We start from the raw sequence: 23,949 nt of genomic DNA, 5'->3' as shown, positions 1-23,949 counted from the left end.
TTAAACAAATATCGTGAAAATCATGACGTTATTATCATTATTTCACCGTGTGAGAAATTTTTTAGATATTGCACTTCACAATGTAAGAAAGTGTCAGCACTGGTTTTCTAAAGATCGACATAGATATTTTTTAATCTTCCTGTTAGACGAACATCGAATTTTTAATTAACGAATTTGTTATCGAAGGATTAAAAGTATTTACTGAGATCGAAGTTCTTAAATTGAATACCCCTATTTATTGGAAGTGAGATCAATAATTTCATTGCTAGACTGGAAAGTGTCGTTGAAAACGGTGATCAATACGATGATTGATAGCAAATGCTAGTATACATAGTTATTTCACACTTGAACGTATTTCACTAAATCAGTAGTGAAGAGAACAACTGAAACAACGAATGTTTCGAATATTCTGTCTTCATGGTTAATTTAAAAGAAACATACGGAACACTTCGACCAATGAAGCATATTAAACGACGACCATAAAATGTGCAAAATCTTTGTCCTTTTTGCGATTGTTTCAGATTACCAGGTGTATGTAGACTTCTCCGCGACTGACTATAGCTCTGTAAAATTGAAAAATGTCTCCGTTTAATTCCCTTCTCGATTGACCGATGACAGTTTCGTACGTAGCTCGCATATTAAAAACACGCATGGATTCGTTGAAATAATTTCTATCATTCAACATGATATAGGGTGTCTGCGTATGGGAGAAATCATGACAATAGAGTCGTTTGAACTTGCTGATAAGGCGTTCAATATTCCAGTTCGAGTGTTTACTTAGAAATTTTGAAGAGAACACGGCATTTCGAAATTCTCTTGTTTTCGAAACGACTTCAAAAGTTTTCAAATAGATTGCAGATCTTTATGTAGAATACATATTCTTGGAGTCAGTGACGATGAAACAGAAGTTCGAAATGCTTGTTTCCTATTAGAAAATTTGAATAGTTTGAAAATAATACTTTTTTTTCGGTGTTACACTTCACCTACTCGTCGTAAATATACGAAATCCGCAATCTGTCATGACGTTTCTACATTCTTTTCCGCGAGGAATTTTTTAGCCGGTGAAAAATATTCCTTGCTTATTTTTATAAAAGTTATAACTTTGAACATTTAGAGAGCGTTCACTCAGTTTACGAGAAAAATGGAACTGATTTCGAAAAACCAAAATCAGGTGTAGTTGTTGTGACAAAATTATTAGGTTTTAGTTATTATACGTTAAAATTAACGATAATTTGTCTTATAATGGTAGTAATAATCGTAACAAAATATTCGAGAATTTTAATGTACTTCACGTATGAAGTTATATAGTAAACTTCGTAACTTCACGATTCTGATTTATTTATATTCTGAGGTAAACAGACCAAAGAGGCATCGCAGTTATTGTACAATTGAATTTCAATCGATAAAGTGACTTTACCTCGTTAAAATATGCAAGAAATCTTTGTTCTTCTGTTTCAAAATTTGTACTTAAGAATTTATATTATGTTCTCGAAACGAAATTAATTATTATTACAGCTTCACAAAACAGTTCCACCGTTATGGTGTCAATATTAACCGTTTTAATTACTCGTCGAAAACTGGCGTGTATAAGTAAAGAAAGAAAGACATGAACAAGTGGACAGAGTGTCTACAATCGTCATCGATACACGCAAAATTGTAATATTGTTATTAAAGAATGCTTCGCCCGAATATACATAGATTTATCTATTAGATAGATATGATTTGAATATTCAAATCAACTTACTTCTCCGCAAAAAGAAATCACTATATGTACTGCGGATTTTTATGTATATGTATAAAGTTCGAATACACTCTCAAAAGAGTGTCATACGAAAATTTTGACGAGATTTCATTTGATTTTATATTATACACACTTTGAACCTTAAATCGATAACACGTGACGTCCGCAAGCAATTTCTTTTACGAAATTAAATTTAAATAATTTCCACGGTTTTAAACAGATTTCCGTCTGTTCGGACATCGGTTGCAAACAAATGAACGTTTAAGTACAGTTTGTAAGAGGTTCTGGCAAGTCTCGTTATTTCGTTAGTGTTTTAAGCTTGCTTTGAGAAGCAAGAACATGTTGCAGCCGTTGATATACAATACAGTATCAAAGGGCCTAGCCGATTAAGATGGTCAAAATTGCCCTTACAGGTGTTTTGACGAGTATAATACCGTTCAACAGTTGACCAAGAAAAACTCATCTGTGCAAAATTGCCAACCTATAACTTCTCCGTGAGGGTAGCTACAGGGTAAAATAGATTGCACGCTTTTCCGTCCGTTTCCCCCCATCGGTGACTTTTTAAAATTTTGAAAAAAAAAACGTGGCTTATTTTGGGCATCAAGCCGCATATTTTATAGAATTTTGTCAGATTTTTCGGTTGCAAGCTGCGGTTATAAGAAATGGAAAACCAAAGAAAAATCGGCGAGAGCTGTACTTTCCATGAAACTCCGCAAGTATTATTTTCTACGACACAACCACAGATAAATCCTTCGAATACAGTCACAGTAGTTATACTCGTTCGTCAACGATCGTTCGCGCGGCTAACGAGTGTACGTGCGATAACCAGGTGTGTAGATTAAGAAATGATTGATCGTTGCAGATTAAGCGACATTGCTGGTCGCGAATAGATCGTTGATCGAGTCGAGTTGCGTCGCGAACGACTTCCCCAAAAATTTCTTCCATCAACAGACACCGGTTTCTATAAATGTTACAAAGGTATCACAACTCGGGCATCTTAGCTTCTATTACAGAGTGGCCTGTAACATCTGTTGTGTTTTCCATGCGTCGCCGATGGTTACGCATGGCCGACATTCACACGGACGAACGCAACAATCGTGTGGTCGAACAATGTTTACACTCCGTTTTTAGTTACCTCCCTTAATCGAACATTCTCGCGCGAACACGTCTCTCTTTCTGTCTCGTTTACCGGCATCTTGCTCTCGTAATTCAGAGTCATTGTCAGACCGTGGATCCCAATGCATTTCCGAGTAGGTACACGTTAACGCGACACACAGAGTAACATCTCTACTTTGTTTCGATGTTTATACCAGGAGAATCCTTAAAGTCGGTGTGAAACATTTCGATTACCCCGATGTTCGACGAATCAACTATCGCACGTTCGCACAGCGATCCACAGTCCAATAATCTTCGCATTCAAATTCGTACGAATACCCGCGTGAATCAAGAACGACGTATCAAAGAATCCGCGTACTTCGAATATCATTTACACTTATAATATCGATACTTTCGTTCGAATTGACTATGAAGTTCTCCTAACAGTTTCCATTACACGTTTAACTTGAACCGCGCGCGCCTTTTCACCGAGAATCATTCACGCGAACGTTAATTATTTCCCTCGACTTATTCGATGTTTCCGATGTTCATTTCACCGGTGAACCGATGAACCGATGTCATAGGTGGTTAAAAATGTAGAAATCAGTGACCTATGCATCGAGAGACGCGCTTGTTCATTGTTCTGAAGAAGCGCGAGTGCTCGTTGCGGAATCGGGTTCCAACAGCTCGAGAACGTATTCTGTTCCAATAAAATCGTTATCGGAACGAGAGAAGATTACTTTTAAGGAAACATTTATTCAAAATGTATAAACGTACTGAAATATACACGAAACGATATATGCAAAAGAGTTTCGATCACTGAAATTCGAGATTGTACTGTCGATTCCAGCGGAGAAAGGCCCGGCACCCAGCCTGTTTACAATCGCGTGACAGCTGCGAATAAATGATGTTTCGATCTCGCATAATCCAATCGCAACGTTCGAACGGTCTACGTTTCCTGAGACAATTCGATGCCGGGCCTGTCGTTTCCCCTAAATATCGCGATCCCTACCTCTCCGGCAATGAATTATTCTCACGTAATTGAACATTTCGAAGTTTATCACCCGGGACACACCGAGTTGTTTCCGAATCGTTGCGATCTAGCGCCGATTTTCTTCGTCGGTCGGACGAACTTGCGAAGTTTCTCAATTGACTTCACACTTTCCAGTTACCCGAACTACTTTGCTTGGTTCGGTTTGTTCTCTCGGGACTGAAAAGAGCTCAAAGAATGAACAGGGAGCGAACACAAAGTAAAATGCTGTAACGCACATTCATCGCTGGAACTGTTCCACGAAGAGCAATTGTTAACAAGCAGAATCACTGCGGTAACAATACAGCTGGTAATTTTGAATTGGAAATATATTATAATATTTTTTTATATCAATTCACAAAAAAAATGGTATAGGTAGTCGTTTGACATTAGAACTACCAGATCTGATTACGCATTTTACAGTTAGAGAAGTTGAACAGAAGTTATGAAACAAATCTGCTCTTGACCTTTCATAAATGTAAAATAATGCATTGTCTACCGTTCTGTGAAAATTATAAAAAGTATTTAAACGCTAGAACGTTTTTTTTACAATAAAAACGTGTACAGTACAAATTTAATAATTCTTTAAATTAATCAATTCTGGCAATATTTGGTAGTTCTAGTGTTCGTAGCTTCTCAAAAGACAATAATTAACAGACATCTTTCTAGTATCGTGGTGAATTTTTTAATAGCGATTTCAATAGTTGATCAATGAATAAAACTTTCTTTTGGAATTGCTCCAAAATGTTGCGAATTATCTCGTTTTAATGTTAAGCGTTTTTATTACGTGTTCAACGGTTTCGTATCATTTATAATCTCGTCAAATGTTCAAGTTAATTAATACTTTACCAACCAGCGACGATTTAGTAATTCTTCAAAAAACATACATTAAACTGAATTTCGTAAGCAAGTTGGTGAATTCGTAGGATTTGAAAGTGTCATAGCAATAATTGTAACAATAGTAATTCAACAGGCAGCAAATGATAGTATGCCATTGATGACGAAAGCGTCATAGCTAGAAAAATAAAATGTTTCCGTTCTTGTTCAATGGCCAATAGCTGCACACATAAAGCAATTTTATGTCACGGATGCTGGAGTATAGATCTTGAAATGTGTCATCAGGAATTTTGCTATTATTTCTCCCGTTGTTTTGCTTCCTGTCGTATGCACGTTGATTTCACAGCGAATTATAAATATTTTATGCTCTATTCGGACGAACAGTATAAATACGAGCTGCTAGTGTAATTATCGTTAGACTGCGGATTTTATGCGTTTGCAACCTTTTCCATCGTTTCATCTTATATTTGTAATTTTAGCAAAAATTACGATAGATTTTTCGCGATATGTGCGCGGATATGTAAATTTACGTAATAATTTTTAGTAAAAACAACTTTTTAGTGACTGTAAAATAAGAAATCCGAACCCGATCATATTTTGGTTAAAAAACTATGTAATCTAATTTTGTGTTTTCATCAAAACTGTACAGAAGCCTCAAAACCGTAGAAATGAGTAAAATATTAGATTTTTATACATTTTTCTTGCAATTTTACTTTCTAGAACTCGTCATAGTGAAACGTTTGAGAAGCTTGCATAACATTTTTGTTCCATTGAGTGTGCCACAATCCTTGAAAGGGTAAAATTTGTCCGACTTTAATGTCTATGAATTATAGATTTATTATATTTCCATAAAGATCCGCAGTCTAGGCAGTAATTATGCAACACGAGTGCGTTGGCAGATGATTACACACTGCGAATAATGTTTGTTAGCCAATTAACTAATACATCGTTGAGTTCGTTTCGACCCAGGGTTATACAAACGTTCCACTCAAATTCTAATTTTCTAGTAACCAATGCCAGATATCAGCTGTTTATACATAGTATGTCCAATAAAAGAGGCACGTTGTTCTCAAAGCAATAGGCTCAAAAATATTTGAAAAGAATTTAATAGGCGGGACCATGATTTCGGCCGCGTGAATTCGTCGAAAGTGTTAACAGTGCAGGTATTTTCTCTTTGGTTCGTTAAAAATCACAAAGAATGATTTTAAATCAACGATTTACAAGCGAACATTTGTTCCTTAAAAAACTTAGCATAATTAACGCACCTAAAAAAGAGATATAATATGATTCATATCGTAATAGTATTCGTGTGAAAAAAATGTATTTTCTCTTTGGAACAGAAACGCGTATATCGAAATAGTTTCTTAAGAAGCCACATTTCTCTATTTTTCATTCAGAAATTCTCACGTTTATTTTTCACCTTATTACGTTTCTACCGCTATAAATTAGGTTCGGTGTGTAAGCATTTGTTCATTTTCGTCACCCGTAATTTTACAACCTTTGTCTACTACAACCCTAATTCTTCGCGCGAACATGCATGCAGAAAGAATAATTTACTTTATAATTAAGTTATTTTCGCGTAGGTGCTCAAACGAATATTATAATATAAGATACTTTCATTTTTCTTTTTTTTAAAGCGTCATCGAAATAGTTGAAACACAGAAACGTGGATACGAATAAGTATATTTCAGTGCACGCGAAACGATGAATCGCGAAGTTCCTAACGTCTTCCATTCTCGATTTCCTTGGTGAATTCAAAGAGCAGGAATGACGTCATCCGTGTCATTATAAGCTAATGCAAAATACACCGTCGAAGACAGTAAAATCGAACGCAATCTGTAGTTCGTTTTCCGGATACAAACGTCATTTTCTTGACTTCGCATTCCGAATTCTTGCGTTCTAATTACAGGACGTGCGAATCACGGTTCACTGACTTTCCAGTTTCAAGCTTGAAATTCAATTCGAACAGAGAGATCGCCTAATTCTTCGCGTAAAGCTAACGCAAAATGCAACATCTTTCCTTGACTTTCCGATATATTCGCCCAGTTTCTACGCTCTGTAAATTACTGGCCACGTAAATTAGCGTTCGCATCGTCTCTCTCGGTTCATGTTGTTTGCTATAACTGTCACTCGGTATTTTCTGTTTGCATCGTGCCTCGTTCGAATTGAATCGCTCCCGTTAGGACGAATGCGTGGTCATCGTTGAAAATCGATCCCGCGATCGAGGCTCGGACGGTTCCAATTTACTGTCGTTGGCTCTGCCGGCACTTTCATTTCAGTTAAAATTAAATTCATTTACTTGATCTTAAGAGCCGTAGTTCTTCCCTTGCGTGGAATCTTCGTGCAACATCGTGCTCATTGTTTCAGAACAAATAATTACTACTTCGTGATTAATGTTAGAATTGAGATTGATCGATCGTCGTCTAATATATTTCTCAAAGCTCCGTGAAAAAGCGACGCTAATGAACGTTTCAACGGACGAAATTTTCGAAACGTAGCTTTTTTTTAACAACCGAGAAACTCGTCCGTTTACGTACATATTTCTCAACTTTTACAGAACACTGATTAAAGAACTTCGTTACGAAGCTTTCGACGTATAATTATACCAATAATTTATTTAGATTGAACAATTGATTCGAATTGCGATCACGCACCTTCGTGCCGAATTGTTGCGATTAAAAGACTGATTTGGTTTTGGATAAATGTTAAATCGGTGTGTGCGCTCTATGCGCGAGAACATTTTTGCCAGTAGGAAGTTAATCACGAACGAAACTTTCGCTAATATTTCACGCTAGAATGATCAGAGTGATCAGGATGATCCGTTATTGAAAGTATAAAGATGCCTTTGTGTAAAATTATTAAATAAATCGATTAACTAGCGTCGATATTATAACAGAAAGTCATCTGGAGTCTCAATTGTTCCATCATGATCTTTCGTGAAAGATTCTCGAAAACTCAGTTTTAGTGCCCGGTAATTCCAGTGTTGTAAATAAAAAGAAAATCAAATGTGCAACGATCTGATAGAAGAGTCATCGTGCACGACCGCTCTCTCGGAAACAACGACTGCTCGCGATTTTCTCGTGCCACGATGGTCGCTTAAAAGATACCTACGGAATTCACGAAGACGTAATAATAGCATCTTTCTTTCTTTGGGATTGTTTACGCGAGTTTTAAGAATTAATAAATAGTCGAATATCTCAGGTACTTATGTTTAAAGAACGTTCGCTAGTCAGAATGAAACTGCCTGCGAGCTGTCGAGCAGACATTCCGAGCTGATTCAGATCGATCAGCCCCTAAACCGTTGCGCGTTGTCTCGATCGTCGGTGATCCACAGCGGATTTCTTTTACGGACAACCCGCGGGAATGAGCGGGCAGGAATTAATCCCGGGTTACCTACTATAATGATTTCAACCCTTTGGTAGCGAAATATGCTGTTTAAAATAGTTAGGTCACTGTGTACCCTCGATTTTGGAACGTTAACACATCGAGCGCCCCGTCGGTCACACATGGGTCATACTAATATTCTACTGGTGTTAGAAATTCACTTTTATTGTAATATATTCGAACAAACTGAATGCTAATAGGATTTTTAGAATACAAAAGAGTTAAATAATTACTATGGTAATTTTTAACCTTCTGGCTTCGATTTCATTGATTAAATGACTATCGATATTGTGACGATTTTTCGGGTTGATATATTCGGCACTTAACGTGTTAATATTGGCGATCAACATTGTTTACTTGCGAGTTGAAATAATGTTATCGTATCAGGACAGTTCTCAATTTTTTCTTTTTTTTTGGGACCAATTATAAAATGGCTGTAACTCGCAATACCAAAGACCAGACTGCGGATTTGCAAAATAAAAGATCGTTCGCCTCGATTTCCAGATATACTTTGATAAAGTATTACTTCTTTTATTAATGGTTTAAGGAAGTTGGAAATATCGGTACCCCTAATTTGTTCTGATGTTTTCATATAAATTATGTATTTAATAATGATGGTCATTTCATTCCTAATAATACGGAGAAATAATGTCTCTTGTTGCTTTTTATTTACGAGAAATAGGTTATGTTTTTAAATACTACTGTAATTTTTTGCGTATTCATTGCTAGATTGTGAATCACTGTGCAAATTTCCATATATAAAATTAGAATAATTAAAGGACTACATTCGTTTATTAGAAGATAGATCTCAAAATAAAAATATTACTAATTTTTACTATTATACACGTTTCATTGTATTTCGCTTTGCATATGCCATGAATGCATGAAAATTGGCCGTTTATTCGTTACTGTCGATACGAACAGAATTAACGTAATTAATTCTGATTCATGTATTGTTATGGATTAATTAATTCATATTCTCCGCGAGGAGATAATGTCTTGCTGATGGTACTCTTAGCTTTATATTAAATTTTCGACGATCAATACGAAAGATCGATTTTATATTAAATTTTCAATGTTTCACTTTCTTATGTTTTTATATAATTCAATTTCTTGCGTTATTCTGTATTCCAACGCAACGTCTTTACATCCTACCAATATAGCTGACACCAATATTATTTTGCACAGTGTGTCTGGGTTATCCGGAAACTGTTACATGGCTCCGCGAGTCGAATAAAATATTATATATAATACGTTAAAATATCGATAAAATATTATATATAATACGATAAAAATATTGTACTTAGAAAAGTGTCTTCGTTTCGAGAATATCTGTAAATTATTTCACGGTAAATTTAAACCCTTTTAATCAAGCAATATGTTCTAACGAAAAAACTGCACCAATCTAATGAACTACAATCCGCTGTGAATGTTTCATGATTTGCTTCATGTTTCTCAGAAAACTCACGAACATTACAATTGTTTGCAACAGTTGCCCAGATAAACTTCGCCGACATTAATTTTTGAAATTAGAATAATATTAGAATATTATTAGAACTGGAATAGAATGAAAATTTCATCGAGCCGTATACCATTTGGCATTGTATTTGTATGTTCAATTTGTTACTATCCAAACTATAATAAATGCATAAAATCCGCAATCTAATCATAGTTCCAGCAAATTTTATAATAAAAGAGAAGAAGATGCAAATATAAATGCGATCGAAATATACATTCGCGAAATCTGTTCAGTTAATGTAAAAATGCAATCACCAGTGTCGTTGTTGCACGTTTTCAAATTTTCAATGCGCCGATTTACCGCAGAGACAAACCCGCATAACCGAGGATTAGTAAACCCTGAATTACTTTGAACAGCATACTCATTGTGTGGCGAGTAGAGTAGGGTCAACGTACGCGATACAATAAATACGTAAAGCTAAGAATACTTTGCACAAATAAATATATAGCTTAGGGTAACATTTAAACTATAATTCTTTTACGCGCGATTAGAGTACGACAAAGAGATGAACGGTGTTCAACAAACAAGTTCTAGCATTCTAATTAAAAGAATAATAATACAGCGATTATTGTAGTTAATATTAGTCTCTGTTCATTCTGACCTCAGTCTACCAAGGCAAAGGATCAAAATCACCGTCAGACAATATTAGTTCCGCTAAAAATATATACGACGAGCATAAAACGGACGTAACGTTTCGTGGATAAACTAAATACCACAGAAAGCGCGCGAGCGACGCCGTACAATTTTTAATAACTACGCGACAAACAACCTACGATCGATTTATCCTGTATAAATCGCGACATTAGAAAACAAAAGATCTCGGAAACATCACGACGTTGATACTTTTGATCAGCAAATCGCGGATTTTTATACGCGAACAACGTCGATCATTCGTAACGAACGAAAATTCCAAATAGAAGTCTTATCAACAATTTCCCTACCGTAATCTTCCAATTAAATAAGAGACATAAAATGTTTGTTAAATCTCTAACTACGTGAAATTTTATAAAATCGTCTATGTCTATACCATGAGCGGATCGCGGATCTTTATGCAAATTCTCAATCTCGTAATGATCCTCGCGAAGCTTCGAATAAGGGAGAAATTTCTTTCGCCAATCGAAAGGTGAAATCAAGATATTACGAATCTTTATTGATATACACGTTCTCCGGTGTCTCAGAAATTGCATAAACATCTTCAGCCCAGGCATAATAAGTGCACAAAACCCACAGTCCGTTTTTTACGAACGAGAATAGGACACGATATCTCAGTCGAGCCTACAATAAATAGCGATTAAATCATAACCGAGCCTAATTTCTCGAATATATGTATATATATATGTATATATGCGTACGTAGGTATACATATACAAGTGTGTATATATATACATACACAATATATAATATACAATAAACTACGGTCCCTAGTTATCATACTTTCGGAATGTACAGAGTCCACGATCTATTTTGTATCACCTTGAAATACGGGACGCCTAAAAAGTTAGACAGAACTCGCGCCGACAAAATGGCCGTCCGATGGCGGCCGTCGCCGCTGTCCGGCCGACGATGCCCGCGAGCTCTGTATTTGTGTGCTAGAAAGAAAAAACAAACATTGATATGTCTAGTTGTACATGGTTCGCGATCAGTCGCGTTTTATTTATCACTTTCATCGCCGACATCGTAGCTTGCCGATGCGTTTCGCTGTTTTGAACCCCCCGGAACGTTCGTGTGTGATCGTGATCATCAGCCAGCGGACAAGAAATTTTCTGCGATTATCAAGTTCGTCTCTCGAAAGCGTCGTTGTCGTTGTTTCCGGTTGCGGCTAGCTGTTTATGGACATTCGGCTTCAGTCTAACCAGCGTTTCATCGAAATTGCGTGACGGACAGAGCGAGGCGCAATAAAAAATAATTTCTCGGGAAAAATATCATCGTTCGACATCGTTCGTCGTCGAAGCTGATCCGAGTCGACGGTCTCGGGGCGTCCGTTTGCTGAGTTCATCTCGTTTCAAGGACGGATTCGGGGGTCTGTTTCAATTGTATTTTCCGTGGCATGTTGCTTCCTTCCGGTTTTTGTTAACCTGCTCCACAGTTCTGAGCACGATTTCCACGGTCTCGGGGGTTCAAAGCTCGCCGGGATTAGCGTTGAGTCGTCGAGCACGCATGTGCTCGAAGTCTCCTCGAACGTAATCGGACGATCGAATCTCGTCGGTCTGCGACGAGTCCGAGCTGATTCGATTCTTCCGAAGGCTGGTGCAGCTCGAAGATTCAATGCTGGGATGACGATCGTCTCGAGGCTCGTGATCTTTGGATAGATATGTGTTTCGACGTCTTTGGCGTTCGTCAACTTTGTTAATTTGTCACCTTCTCTCCTCGACGATGGGCTAGTTAATCCACCTTTCCGCGTAGTTTCGCAAGCATTGCCTCGAAATTCGGTGGATAGCAATGGCTCTCCCTAACAGAGTACCTTGGTCACGCGTGTTCTGAAGCCGTTTCAAACATCGAACTCTGCCGACCATCGCACGTGTGTCTCACGACGTTTCGCCTGCGCTTGAACGACGTTCTTTCGTGTGTTTGTTCTTCGCTTAGCCAGATATTCGGACCACAGAATCTCTGCTCTAAGCTCTCAGGATCACTCTGTTCATTGCTTGGCGCAGCACGCCCGCTGGTGATCTGTTTACCACATGCTGATCGCAGAGTAATACGTGTATACATATATATGTATATATATATAATCTCTATTATATACATATATGTATGTAAAAAAGAAACGGAAAATGGACTTGTCAGAATAATTCTCTAGTTACGGTACAAAATATCTGATCCACATGTACCTATCTTTCTCACTGGCTCTCTCTCTCTCTCTCTCTCTCTCTCACTCTCTCTCTTTCTCGTTCGTTCGTTCGTTCGTTCGTTCCCATTCGCTCCTGCCTCTTACTTCCTCTCCGGTTTACGATGTCACGTGATATACATATACATTTATATACTTTCCATATTTATATCGATTTCTAATATTCTTACGCGAATGCGACTCTCTAATGTTATTAACTGTATAGAACGGTAGCGTACTGCCTACTGATATGAGTTAGTTTCACTTGTAAAGCACTTTTAAATTCAATCTAAACGATTCGTCGATCGCGAGCGAACCCGCCCCCATTAGTGGTTCATCGGAGAATCGGCTGTGAGCGTCGTCGACGCCGTCAAGACACTCCTTTCGCGTCCATTGCTGATATTATTCCTATCTCCTTTATTCGATCCCCTAGTTCTAGTCCGTTTGGTCTCTCTATAACCGAAGTTACACCTTCTCCTTTTGGATCGCTGCGTTTACTGTGAACGAATCATTCAACGCGTTGGAATTCATAAAATAAAAGCATCGTCGTTCTCTCTCGTTTCTCGTCCCTCGATCGTACACGATGATAAACCACAGCTGAAATTCATTGGCGAACGTTGATCACGTTCCTTCTTATTTCTCACTTTTCTGAAATTCATCGTCGATGAAATTTATTGAAAGCATTGTTCCCATCTTTCGTCTCTCACCATTCGCTCGCCTTTTCGCATCGTTCGCGCTAATCGTCCGAACCATTGAAATCGATCAAACAACATGATTCAAATTCATCCGCGATGATCATCCAAAGAAAAAAGATGTAATTACGGCTGAAGAATCGTCAGGAGTCGTTGAACTTCTGACCCGAACTCTTCGACGTACCACACGCATAGTTAAAACAATCATCGATCATCGATCACGAATATCGCTGAACATTCAGCGCCGAACAATTTTACAATGTTCTATCGTTGCTTCAGCGATGTCACGCTGATTCCCGTGCTCGTTCCGAATCCTTTTCTTCTAACCCTTAAATTGTACTTTCTAATTAGTTCACTTTTCCGGCGAAGTTTCTCTCTTCGAATTCAATTGCATCGAGTCTTTTCGAAACAGCTGGATTTTGCCCGGTGGAAATTGACGACAATATTATTACGCTATTGCATAATAAATGTTTCATCGCATGCAATAAAAGTTCGTGCTTGAACGTTCGTTTATCCCCACTTGTTTCACGTTTCTATTCTATATCCGCCAAATTGGCTCTTCCGGAGTCTAGAATGCAGATTCGCCGATTCGGATTTCCATTTATATAAAATTTCGATAGACTCGGGAGTTCCTGCGCGCTAATTCAGCAATGACAAAAGACGTTTCCCGCAAGGCAAAAATAAAATTTCGCGTTCGAAAAGATCTTCCAAATTGCGTTCGCAGGAGCAAACTTCAGCCGTCGAAATTCCATATGTTAATATCGAACAAGAGAAACGCATCGTTTATTTCTCTTTGGTCGCAAGCGCGAGATCCAAGAACAACGAAAACAATGTTCGAAACGAGCCGTGGAAAGCGCGAATAGCAGTTTACGGATCCCTAATAGACGGAGCAAGACATAGCTATCCATGGAAAAATCGTCGTCGAATAGCGTTCTCTTCTGGCTTCCGATTACAACGCGTCCCCTTTGTTTTTTCTCTTTTCGTTTTAGTACAAAAGTAGCAAAAGCTTGGCCGTGAGTGCCGAAAAATTTTCTGTGTTTATCATATCAATCTCTCTTTATACGAACGAGTACATATCGTCCTGCCGGACGACGTCCTCTAACGGGTGAGCCTCGAATGACAAGATATCCCGAGCAAACTGTGTTTGCGCTCTCTGTTCGCACGAGTATCACTTCTCCTCGGTGTGTTAAATAGTTCCTAAGCTGTTGTACAATATCTCCTGGGACCGATACGACAGAATCGCGCGACCATCGGCGGTCGGATCACCTATATAACACTGTCTTCCCTCACACTCTCTCTCTCTCTCTCCCTCTCTCTCGCTCGCACGATCACACAAACGCGACTATCCACAGACTGTCTCTCCTACTTTCTCTCTCTCTCTCTCTCTCTCGCGCTCTCTCTTTCTCTCTCGCTCTATTTTGGGCAGTACAACTATATTGTTTATATCGTAATATGATATGTTAAGTTAAGGTCAAGCGAATACGTTGCCCTTGGAAAGGCATTTGAGAGCCCCCATGTTTGTTTTCCGCGTCGGTAGTCATGGTTCGAATCCTCGAATAACGTGAAAAATAGAACGAGTCGTTACGTGGGACCGAGAAAATCTTTGAATGGGAGGGGGCGTGGGGGTTCTGTGACGAGAACGATTCCCGCGGGAAAAAAGATCGGGAATCGCGAAGCATATGCACAATTTTTCCTACTTCTTTCTTTCTTCCCTTCTTTCTTTTTTTTTTGTTTCTTTTTCCTGTTTTCTTTCACTCTATTTCTCTCTCTCTCTCTCTTTGTTCCTACCAGTGGAAAAGAAACGCAAAGACGAATGGTAAAACGAGCGGCTGCCGCTGCTCTCCCCGAATTCGCAAATGTAAGGCCTCGCTTGGGTTAGAACTTAGGCTATACTTTCCGTCGTTTTCAAACATCACAATTTAATGCCGCGTCGCGTGTCGAGCGGGTACGTCAGAGACGAATTGACTACACCCAGTTTCCTTCTCCTATCTTTCTTCTCCACCCCTCCCCTCTGTGCTTTCCGACATTTCCAAAGAAACAGCGCGAAGGATACGCGAGGAGCTCATGCTTATCCGGAAAAAGTGAACATTCAGTCGCGGCCCGTTTATATAATTGTATAGATATAATATATTATTATATGTCCACGATCCTCTCTTAACGTGTCGGAGAATTTGGTTGATATGTGTTCGTGAATCGACAATGCTCTCGCGGTTTCAAGCGGCTGGCTATTTGAACGCTGAACGTCGGATAGAAAGCGTTTGTTGAAATCGTCCGGCGCAGCCGAATTTCGCTGACGAACGGAGTTTCGCAAGACCGATCTCGCCCTGTCTCCGCGTAACGGTAACAAAAACGGTCCCTTCCGGTCGTGATCCAGTTCATCACGATCGAGAGATCCTCGGAAACCAGTCTCCTTCGCGATCACTTTCACCTCGCTCGAATTCGAATCTACTTCTCCCCTTCGGAGAGCCAGCTTTTTCATCTTTCGCATGTATTCTGGACGATCGCAAACGCTTTCCAGGGCAGTTGCCTACTTTAAACGACCTGCTCGGCAATCCCTTAATGACTAACGATATGTATCAGAAGAGTGACAACCCTGAAATCTCATCACCACACTCTTTCCCTCTCTATCTCTTTCTCATCTCCCCCCCTCCCCCCCCCCCCTCTATCTCGTCATTCGTCTATCCGTTTGTCTCTGATTCGACGACACGCTTTCCGGATTCGAAGCATCGTTGCGTTCCAGGCTCACGAAACGACGAAAGAAGATTTCGAAAACCGTTCGTTCTGTCGGCACGGGCCCGTGACAATAACGGCGATGATTACTGGCATACTTCCATCGAGAGATCTCTCGTGACCGCGCGGTCTTTAGCGCCAAGAAAGGGATAACTCGTCTCGCTCTAAATTTCGTGACGGTCCAGTTCCCTGGGAACCGAGCCTTTCCCACTTGAACGTTCATTTCGCCACGCTGGAATTGGCCCTGGCTCGCTCGGATCGATTCGATTCGGTTTCCTCTACGCTGACAAAAACCGTTCGTCCGCTTTGACGAGATCCACGCGTAAAATCAACAGTTCGCGTGTCAATAAGAAAACCGAATAAAAATTTCTGCTTTTCTTTAACCCGAATTACGATTTCTTTCATAGCCACACCTGTTAACATTTGTCTGTCACTATTATATATACATATATATATATATATATATATATATATATATATATATATATTATTGATGTTTATTGTATACCTTTAGTTTAATGTTTAAACGTTGATATTAGAGGGGTAGGATTTTATATTTCGATTTGATAGAAGCGAATAACATTCATATTTAGTCGATTATGTTTGGAATCTTCATAAAGAGCCTGATACGATATTGTGATTAATAATACGCTGAAAATAATATGTCCAGATTCTTGAACTTTTTAAAATTTCCTCTGAATTTTATCGTGAATCATGTCTACAATTGGATTCGTGGACCTTTCTGCCAAGAAAGAAAATTCAGCCTTTGAATGATTTTAGTAAGTTATGGATAGTGTAATAGCACTTTTAATATTGGACCAAGCTGTTCGACAGATTTCCCGAGAATCAAGGAATCAGAGTTATTTCTTTAATTTCCAAATCAATTCTACAATATACTTTCAATACCGCAGTACTTTTAACTCTTTGCACTCGAGGCTATTTTAATTCGAAAATGAAGACATTTGTTTCAACCTACAGTATTTCCATTTGATACGATTGTTTCCGTTTGATACATATGAATATTATTTGACGATTTATCGAACACAGATAAATTTAATAACGTGAAAATTCTTTTCAAAATAGTGTAGCAATTTTTGGCGTCGTCTCGGATTCGCCACTAGAGTGCAAAGGGTTAATCGTTAGTCAGGAAATAATTTCGAGCAACACGTGATGGGCTGAATCTTTCTCTTAAGATCAGAATTGGAACAAATGTTATTAGAGAATCGTTCTCAATATAGAACGCGGTAAAAGTATTAAATTCCTATAATGCGTTTATCGTTTTTCACTGTTTCAACTGCTTACTTTCCACCATAAATGCATACAATTTTCAGTTCGGTTAGAATAATTGCTTGTTTATTGAACTTGCTAGATACTTTCTTTAACGAAAATACGAATCACATTGTAACTCTGTAAAAGTTGTATTTCCATCATAATTGTAATGTCCAAACACAAATTATCGACAATATTGTACTGTCGAATCTGTTTCTATATTATGATTGTTAACAACAACGAAAGAATTTGATTGAAAGATGTTTTCTCTATTTTAGAATATTGTAGATCGAAGATTGCGCGTATTATATTATTGTATTGCAACGTATAAAAATAGTTAATAACATTGGCCATTTCTTTCTTTCAAATTAGTGTCAAATAAATGTCGAAGTTCTACTGGTAAAAACTGATTAAAAGACATTTATCGAAGAGTCAGACGATCACTCGACGCACAAGACCTCGATTCCAACGTACGGATTGCAGCGAACAATTGCATGATCAGAAGAAATCAGAGCTACGAGGCGTCTCTAATGAGTTTGCACCTTGACGTAAATCAGAATGCTAAATCTCTGTGTGAGTAACTTTCTAAACTAGAGCAATTGGACAATGGCATTACGTTGAAAAAGTTCGTCCCACTGTAACATAAGTCTCTCCATAGATGTGTTCAGAATGCTCTCAGGGTACGTGAAATAAGATCGACGACAAAATCAAACTGAAAATAGTCGAACGAAAATTTCTCGTCGAAACAGCGACAAGGTTTAAATGCAAAGCGTAAAAGCACGTTAGTTTGAACAAATGCGAAATCGTCGAACGTTCGCGGCTCGATTAATAAACATTTAAATATCGTTTCTTTTGAACTCTTTAATGACGAAAACTTCGTCTTTTCTGCAGTTCTCAATGTAATGAATGTTATTAAACGTGTCGAGTTTGGATGATGCGATTAACTTCAACAAAAGTTCGACAAAGTTTCTAAATTTTGTTAAAGCTTTCGTAAAATCGAGCACGTTGAAATGCACGAACATAGCAATTCCGAGTGTTACTAAAGATTTTGATCGTGCTTCAGAAATTCTGTCATTCAATTCGGCACAATGCAACTTGAATCGTACGTTGAAAATGTAATTAACGGCACGGCTAATTTCTCTCTGACTTGCATTTATCAGTGCATACAAAACTGCATTCGTTTCTTATTAACGCTGGATGCGAAACCATGATTGCGACATATGCACGATGTCGGGTGTCGGGCGTCGCGAAAATTGGGACATAACGAATACGTTACGCTCGGTAATAAACACGTCAAGTGCTGCCATTAATAGCATTGGAATTTTATTTTCTGTTCGAACATGTTCAAACGGAATCTTTTTATACCGCCTGTAAGCGTACATCTCTACTTATATTTAGCTATGCCAGCATCATCTGTTAATAAACTACTACGAAATATGAATATTATTCGCTTCTTCTGAATCGAAACAAATTGGTCTGTTCTGAAAATCTACGAATGAACGTTAATTACGTAGACACATATGCAATAAATAAATATTGCCCCTTTCTACCAGATAAATTATTAAACGCAAAGAAGTCTAGCCAACAAGTCTAGCCAAGTAGGTGCGAGTGCAACATTGTAAATAATTTTCAATCTGCCACAGCTGCCATCGCAAATTTTGGATATATTAAAATTATATATTATTAAATTTTATATATATTAAATTTTTTCATTAAATTTTCGTTATTTTAATCGTATAGATATGCAATTGACGTATGTACGAACCGAAATGGCTTTTTGATAGCCTAAAGTAACGTTTTCTTAAAGGCTTAAAATTAAGAATCTTCAACTTGGTCTTTTTATAAAACTGATCGCCACTTAACGCTCTTAAGTACTTAGCGAAAATTTGTAATCTTAATCCATAATCTGACATTTGTGAAAGACAGCAAAGTATGAAGAAAACCAGGGAAGAAAAAGAAACAGAAACCTGTCAAAACAAGAAGAAAAGAATATTTTCATTGATTTCTACCGAATGGACGCAATTATTTCAGTTTCTGTTGCAATTCAGTTAAACGAATGGTTTCATTTCAAACCGATCTTTTGTGTTACTGTCGACGTAAAATTTTGGCATAAATTTCGCGCAGTCCGAATGGTCGTTTTAGATCCCGTTCATCACTGTAAGAGACAGAGGCTTCCCTCTGCCAACAGTCCAACAGCTTCTAGCCACATGTCCAAGCAGAACTGATCATTGCGATCCTCGGGAGGAGTTTCTTTGGCGAGCACCGAGGTCTGTTTTACGGCGGCTATTATCGTAAAGTGAACTGTTCGCGTCGGTGAGCCTGAACGATAACATCAATGGCAGACTGCTCTACCGTCGGTTGCTCCGCGAGCCGACACCACCACCACCGCTCGTTCTCATATTTAATAAATGCCCGGTGGTGTAGCAGGAAACACTTCAGCTTCGAATCCGCGGAAAGCGCCCCGCCGACAGAAGCCGCGCGAGACCTGTAGAAACATCCGTGAGACCTACGTGAGAAAAATATGAATCTTTCTGAGAGTTCTACGAGGTGTCTCGATCGCCGATTGAGAGAACGCTTTTTTTCTTCCTCCCCCGTTTGTCTCCGCGTTGAAGAGCGCCACGAGGAGGACCGGTCGCGCTCCAACGGGGATCGTCTGGATCGAGAACGTATCTTAAAAGGAACACGCATCCTGGATGCGGCAACTACCTTCGAGAGGGCTGTGTACACATTGTAGAAAAACGACGAGGCGATAGAAAACTATCAGGCAGGCCCGAACAGCTTTGAGGATAGTGAAGAAGCGTTATTTTCCGTTTTCTCTGTTGCCTGGGGACTCGGGGTGTTTTTTTCGCACGGGATTTTCTTTCTTTCTGGGACATCGTTGGGGGTCTGAGAGTTAGTTTTGGATCTGGTTGGATCTGGTATTGGGGGTTGTTCGACGTTATTTCTTGCTTTCCTTCATTCTTCTTTTTTTTTTTTCGTGATTTTTCGTTTTCCTTTTGAAAATCGGGACGAGACAAACACACGGTACGATTACAGCATGACTCGACCAACGGGAAGGCACTTGGGCAAATTACGTGCCGAGTTGGCCGTTGTATCTAGCGCGCAGGACGCACCGCCACCCCCGCGTTAATATCTCTAACCTGCGCCTGCGCCACTACAAACGACAGATCGTTTAAAAGTATTTTCTTTTTTCTCTCCTCGTTTACCTCTTGCGTACAAGATCTTTAACTTTCTTCTTTCTACTTGCTTAATCCTATGATATGTTCGCATTCGTTATGTATATGTATAAGATTATATTACGTAGTACTCTCGATCTCACAGGCACACACACATACTTTTTCTCTCTATCTCTGTCTCTCTCTCTCTCTCCCTTTCTTTCAATCTCTCTCTTTCTTTCCATCTCTCTCTTTCTCTTTCTCTCTCTCTCACACACACACTCTCTCTCTCTCTTGTTATTTTTCTCCTGTTCTGTTTTAGACAGCATTTTCGCACGCACACACGCGTTCCGCACACGCTCAAGTCTACCTGGCATTCGACTCTTTCTCGTCTAGGATTACTTTAAACTCTCCTTAACAAGATACATAATTAAATGTATATGCTCGCGTTTTGCGACGCGCCAATCATAAAACATAAATACACGCTTCTTAGGGCACCTTTGGTATTAAGCTTGATGTATTCGTTTTCGTCTCTTTTCACGTCTATATTATGCAATTTTGTTCACGAGCAGCCCGCGACCGTCTTTGCCCGGTCCTTCCGCGTCCCGTGATCCCGCGCGCGGCCGTCCAATTAGTCCCGGAATTGATAAGCGTGATCCCCGCGATTTCCCTAGGGCTTCGGTAGCCAGGAAATCGAGACGCCGCAACGATAAGATCCTCGCGGCTTTTTGAAACAAATTCTAGCTTTCATCGCGATAGAATCGCTTTAACCATTTGGGATTCGCTTCGAGCCGTAGTGTAAGTTCTAATTCTCTCCGTCCAGAGTATGATTTTCTTGCGCAACTACCTCTGCTTTACAAATATCCAAGGCTCGGGTGTCTCTTTGCGTGGCATTTTCTTTGAAATATTACGAACCTGGATTGTCGCGTTAACGAAGAATAGCTGGAACATCTCGGACGAATATAAAATGACAAAATTGTTGTGGTATAATTTAACGTTTTTGCCGTGATTATCGACACGACAATGTGCTATTGCGTTGCCTTGTGTAACACTTGATTTACGGAACCCGTCAAAATGACGGGTCGCTAATTTTTTAATTTACGATTATTCATATCGCAAAGACACATTTATGAGTTATTTATTCCATTTATGAGTTATTTATTCCATTTATGTGTTACTTATTCCATTTATGTGTTACTTACGGCAAATGTTACAACAACACTTGTTAAAAATCAGAACGAATGTCTTATTGTTACTTTTATAAACTAATATGAAACAGCTGTTTTTTGTGTCCCGTAAATTTAGTGTTAAAGATCTTTCTTTCAGGAAATGTTTTTATTTCCTAGTCCGTAATGGGAGATTCAATGTTATATTCAATTTCGCGTTTTTCTACACTTTCAAAAGTATTCTAATTTCACATATGAGATCTAACAAATGTTAGATTCCTTGTTAGATGTACCGTCGGCAACCTACACATTTCAATTAAACTTGCGTTAGAACACTTTCCACGCGCACGGAATAAAAATGTCGCTTCTAATGCAATGCCGACGTGATTCCAGCTTCCAAAGGTTAAAGCGACTGTATTTTGCGAGAAACGATTTCGATTTTCGAGTTTCAACATTCCAACAATCTTCCTGCTTCCAAGGTGCACGGTCACGCTCAACGAATCGATTTCCTTCTCCAAGACGTTCCTTCAACCCCTTGCACTACGATTCAATAATTTCCTTGATAGAACGAGACAATTTTTGCTTTTTCTTTTCATCCATGATTAGATTTTGATAACAGGAGAATCTCGTTTCGATTTCGAAGAATTGAATAAACGTTCGTATTTTCGTAGATCACGTATGACACAATCATAACGAGTCCGACTCGTTACAGTGCAAGGGGTTAAACAAAAGACGACCTTCCGCCGAGATTTATACTCGACCGAAGGTGTTCTGATCGTTCGCAACAATTGACTCCGTTACTATTTCGATTGATTGATTGATAATCCGTGGCAGGACGGCGCGGGGCTCGCTCTTAAAAAAAAGAAGAATCTCGCGTCTGTGAAGTGTGGACTTACGTGTGTGTGAACAAGTGTTACGTGAGCGTGTGACTTGAAGAGTGCCTTCCTTTCCTTCGTTCGGATGTGTTTTTAGAATACGCGGTCATAGAAAACGAAATAACGATGGGCCGGTTTTGTTCTCGATTCGAGGAACTCGGGCCCACCCCCCGCGTGCTCTAATCCCCCTCCACACCCGTTCTACTGGCCGCGTTCTCCTTTCTTCAGCCAACGTTCTTCGTCGTCGTCGTCGATCTCAATCAAAGACTCGGTGGAAAATAAATAGAGAAGGTAATACACGGCTACGAATCGATAAGTTAAGTCGTTAAAAAATATATATACCTAGGAATATTATTATACGCGATTATTTGGGCCCCCGCGAGTCGCGAATGTAACGCCGTATGCGCCGCAGAATTTACAGAATTTGCCTACTGGTGCTTGCCGGGGCGCAAGGGCTCCCCCTCGCCGCCCCTCCTTATAATTCGTCGTAATTTTTTTTTTTGCCATTTTTCCCGCCCTTCTCCCGCCCTTTCTCCGTCTTTGTTCACGTTTCGCCGCGTACATGCGCCCCCACCCCTCCTACAGCCTCTCGTACGTGTTGGTTCTCCGAGGTCGGAGCGACCGATGATGCCAAATGCGCGTCAACTTCGGCGGTCCTCCTGATATTTCTAGGGATTTTCGTTACCATGGCGCAGATGAACGATCCAAATTTCGGTTGACTTGTTTGCCGTTTGCGTTTCGATTATCCCGAGGGGTGTAAGCACGCTTGAACACGGTCCTTTGCTTCCCTTACATGCCGTTGATGTCGATCTTAAGGTTGCCCGTTTTCTTCTCTCTTTGATCCCTGGAAAAACGAAGGGAACGATTAATCAGTTTCGCAGAAGAGATGCACAGCGACCTCGACGTCGCTGATTGTCGGTGTTACGGTGATCTCTCTGACTCGATTCGAGAACCCTTTTCAGATCGGGAGACCGCTCGGTGAAACGTTCGCTTTCGTACGCGACAAGGTTTCTTGGCGGCATCTGTCAGTGTTTCTTTTTTTTCTTTTTTTCTTTTTTGCTACATTACGCTCGATTTCATAGAGAATAGATAATTGGAATTTTTAATGTAGAGTTGAAGCGATTGCAACTAAAACAGACGGCTAAAGTAGGAGCATCTTAGGAGAAGAGTTTCTACGAGCAGCGATGGTCGAAATCAAGTTGAAAATTCTTTGTGCCTGTCATTGTTCTCTGGGAAAAATTCTTAGGAATAAAGAAGGATGATAGTATGCTGAACGATCGTATTTACGTTACGTATAATATGTAAATCAAATTTTTAGTTGCTGCATGTAAACTGTGTGCAAACAGATTTCTTATACAAAATAATTATAGAACACAGTTCCCGTCGTATATTCGTCGACATTTCTATCTGTCATTTGGAATGAAAAAAGTTTTTTTGAGAGCTCAGTTTACTCTCGGTTTAATCTATTAAATCAAACTAACGGCGAACTCCTATCGAATCACATATAAAAATAGATCATTGTAAAGAATTTATTACAAAAGTGTATTTCAATGATTTACTCAACAACTTTTACTATATATTTAAATATAATTCAATATTTTGGTCTAACTGTCCCGGATTCTTTGATTATTA

General features: G+C 39.1%; 1 protein-coding gene across 4 annotated transcripts in view; it reads right to left on the bottom strand.

The window, feature by feature from the left end:
• Positions 1-23,949, bottom strand: part of LOC117225690 (protein couch potato) — a 319,388-nt gene continuing 295,439 nt past the window's right edge. For all 4 annotated transcript variants that reach the window (XR_013033975.1, XM_076524143.1, XM_076524145.1 and 1 more), the window contains one exon: positions 1-23,161. Coding sequence is in view for 3 of the 4 variants with exons in the window: in XM_076524145.1 (XP_076380260.1) it covers positions 23,107-23,161 (55 nt within the window). In the remaining variant the exon portion in view is untranslated. The remainder of the gene's footprint in view (positions 23,162-23,949) is intronic.

The sequence above is a fragment of the Megalopta genalis genome, chromosome 8 (assembly GCF_051020955.1).
Source record: "Megalopta genalis isolate 19385.01 chromosome 8, iyMegGena1_principal, whole genome shotgun sequence".
Taxonomy (NCBI): Eukaryota; Metazoa; Arthropoda; class Insecta; order Hymenoptera; family Halictidae; genus Megalopta; species Megalopta genalis.
The sequence above is the reverse complement of the archived record's forward strand: the minus strand, read 5'-3'. Positions and strand labels throughout refer to the sequence as shown.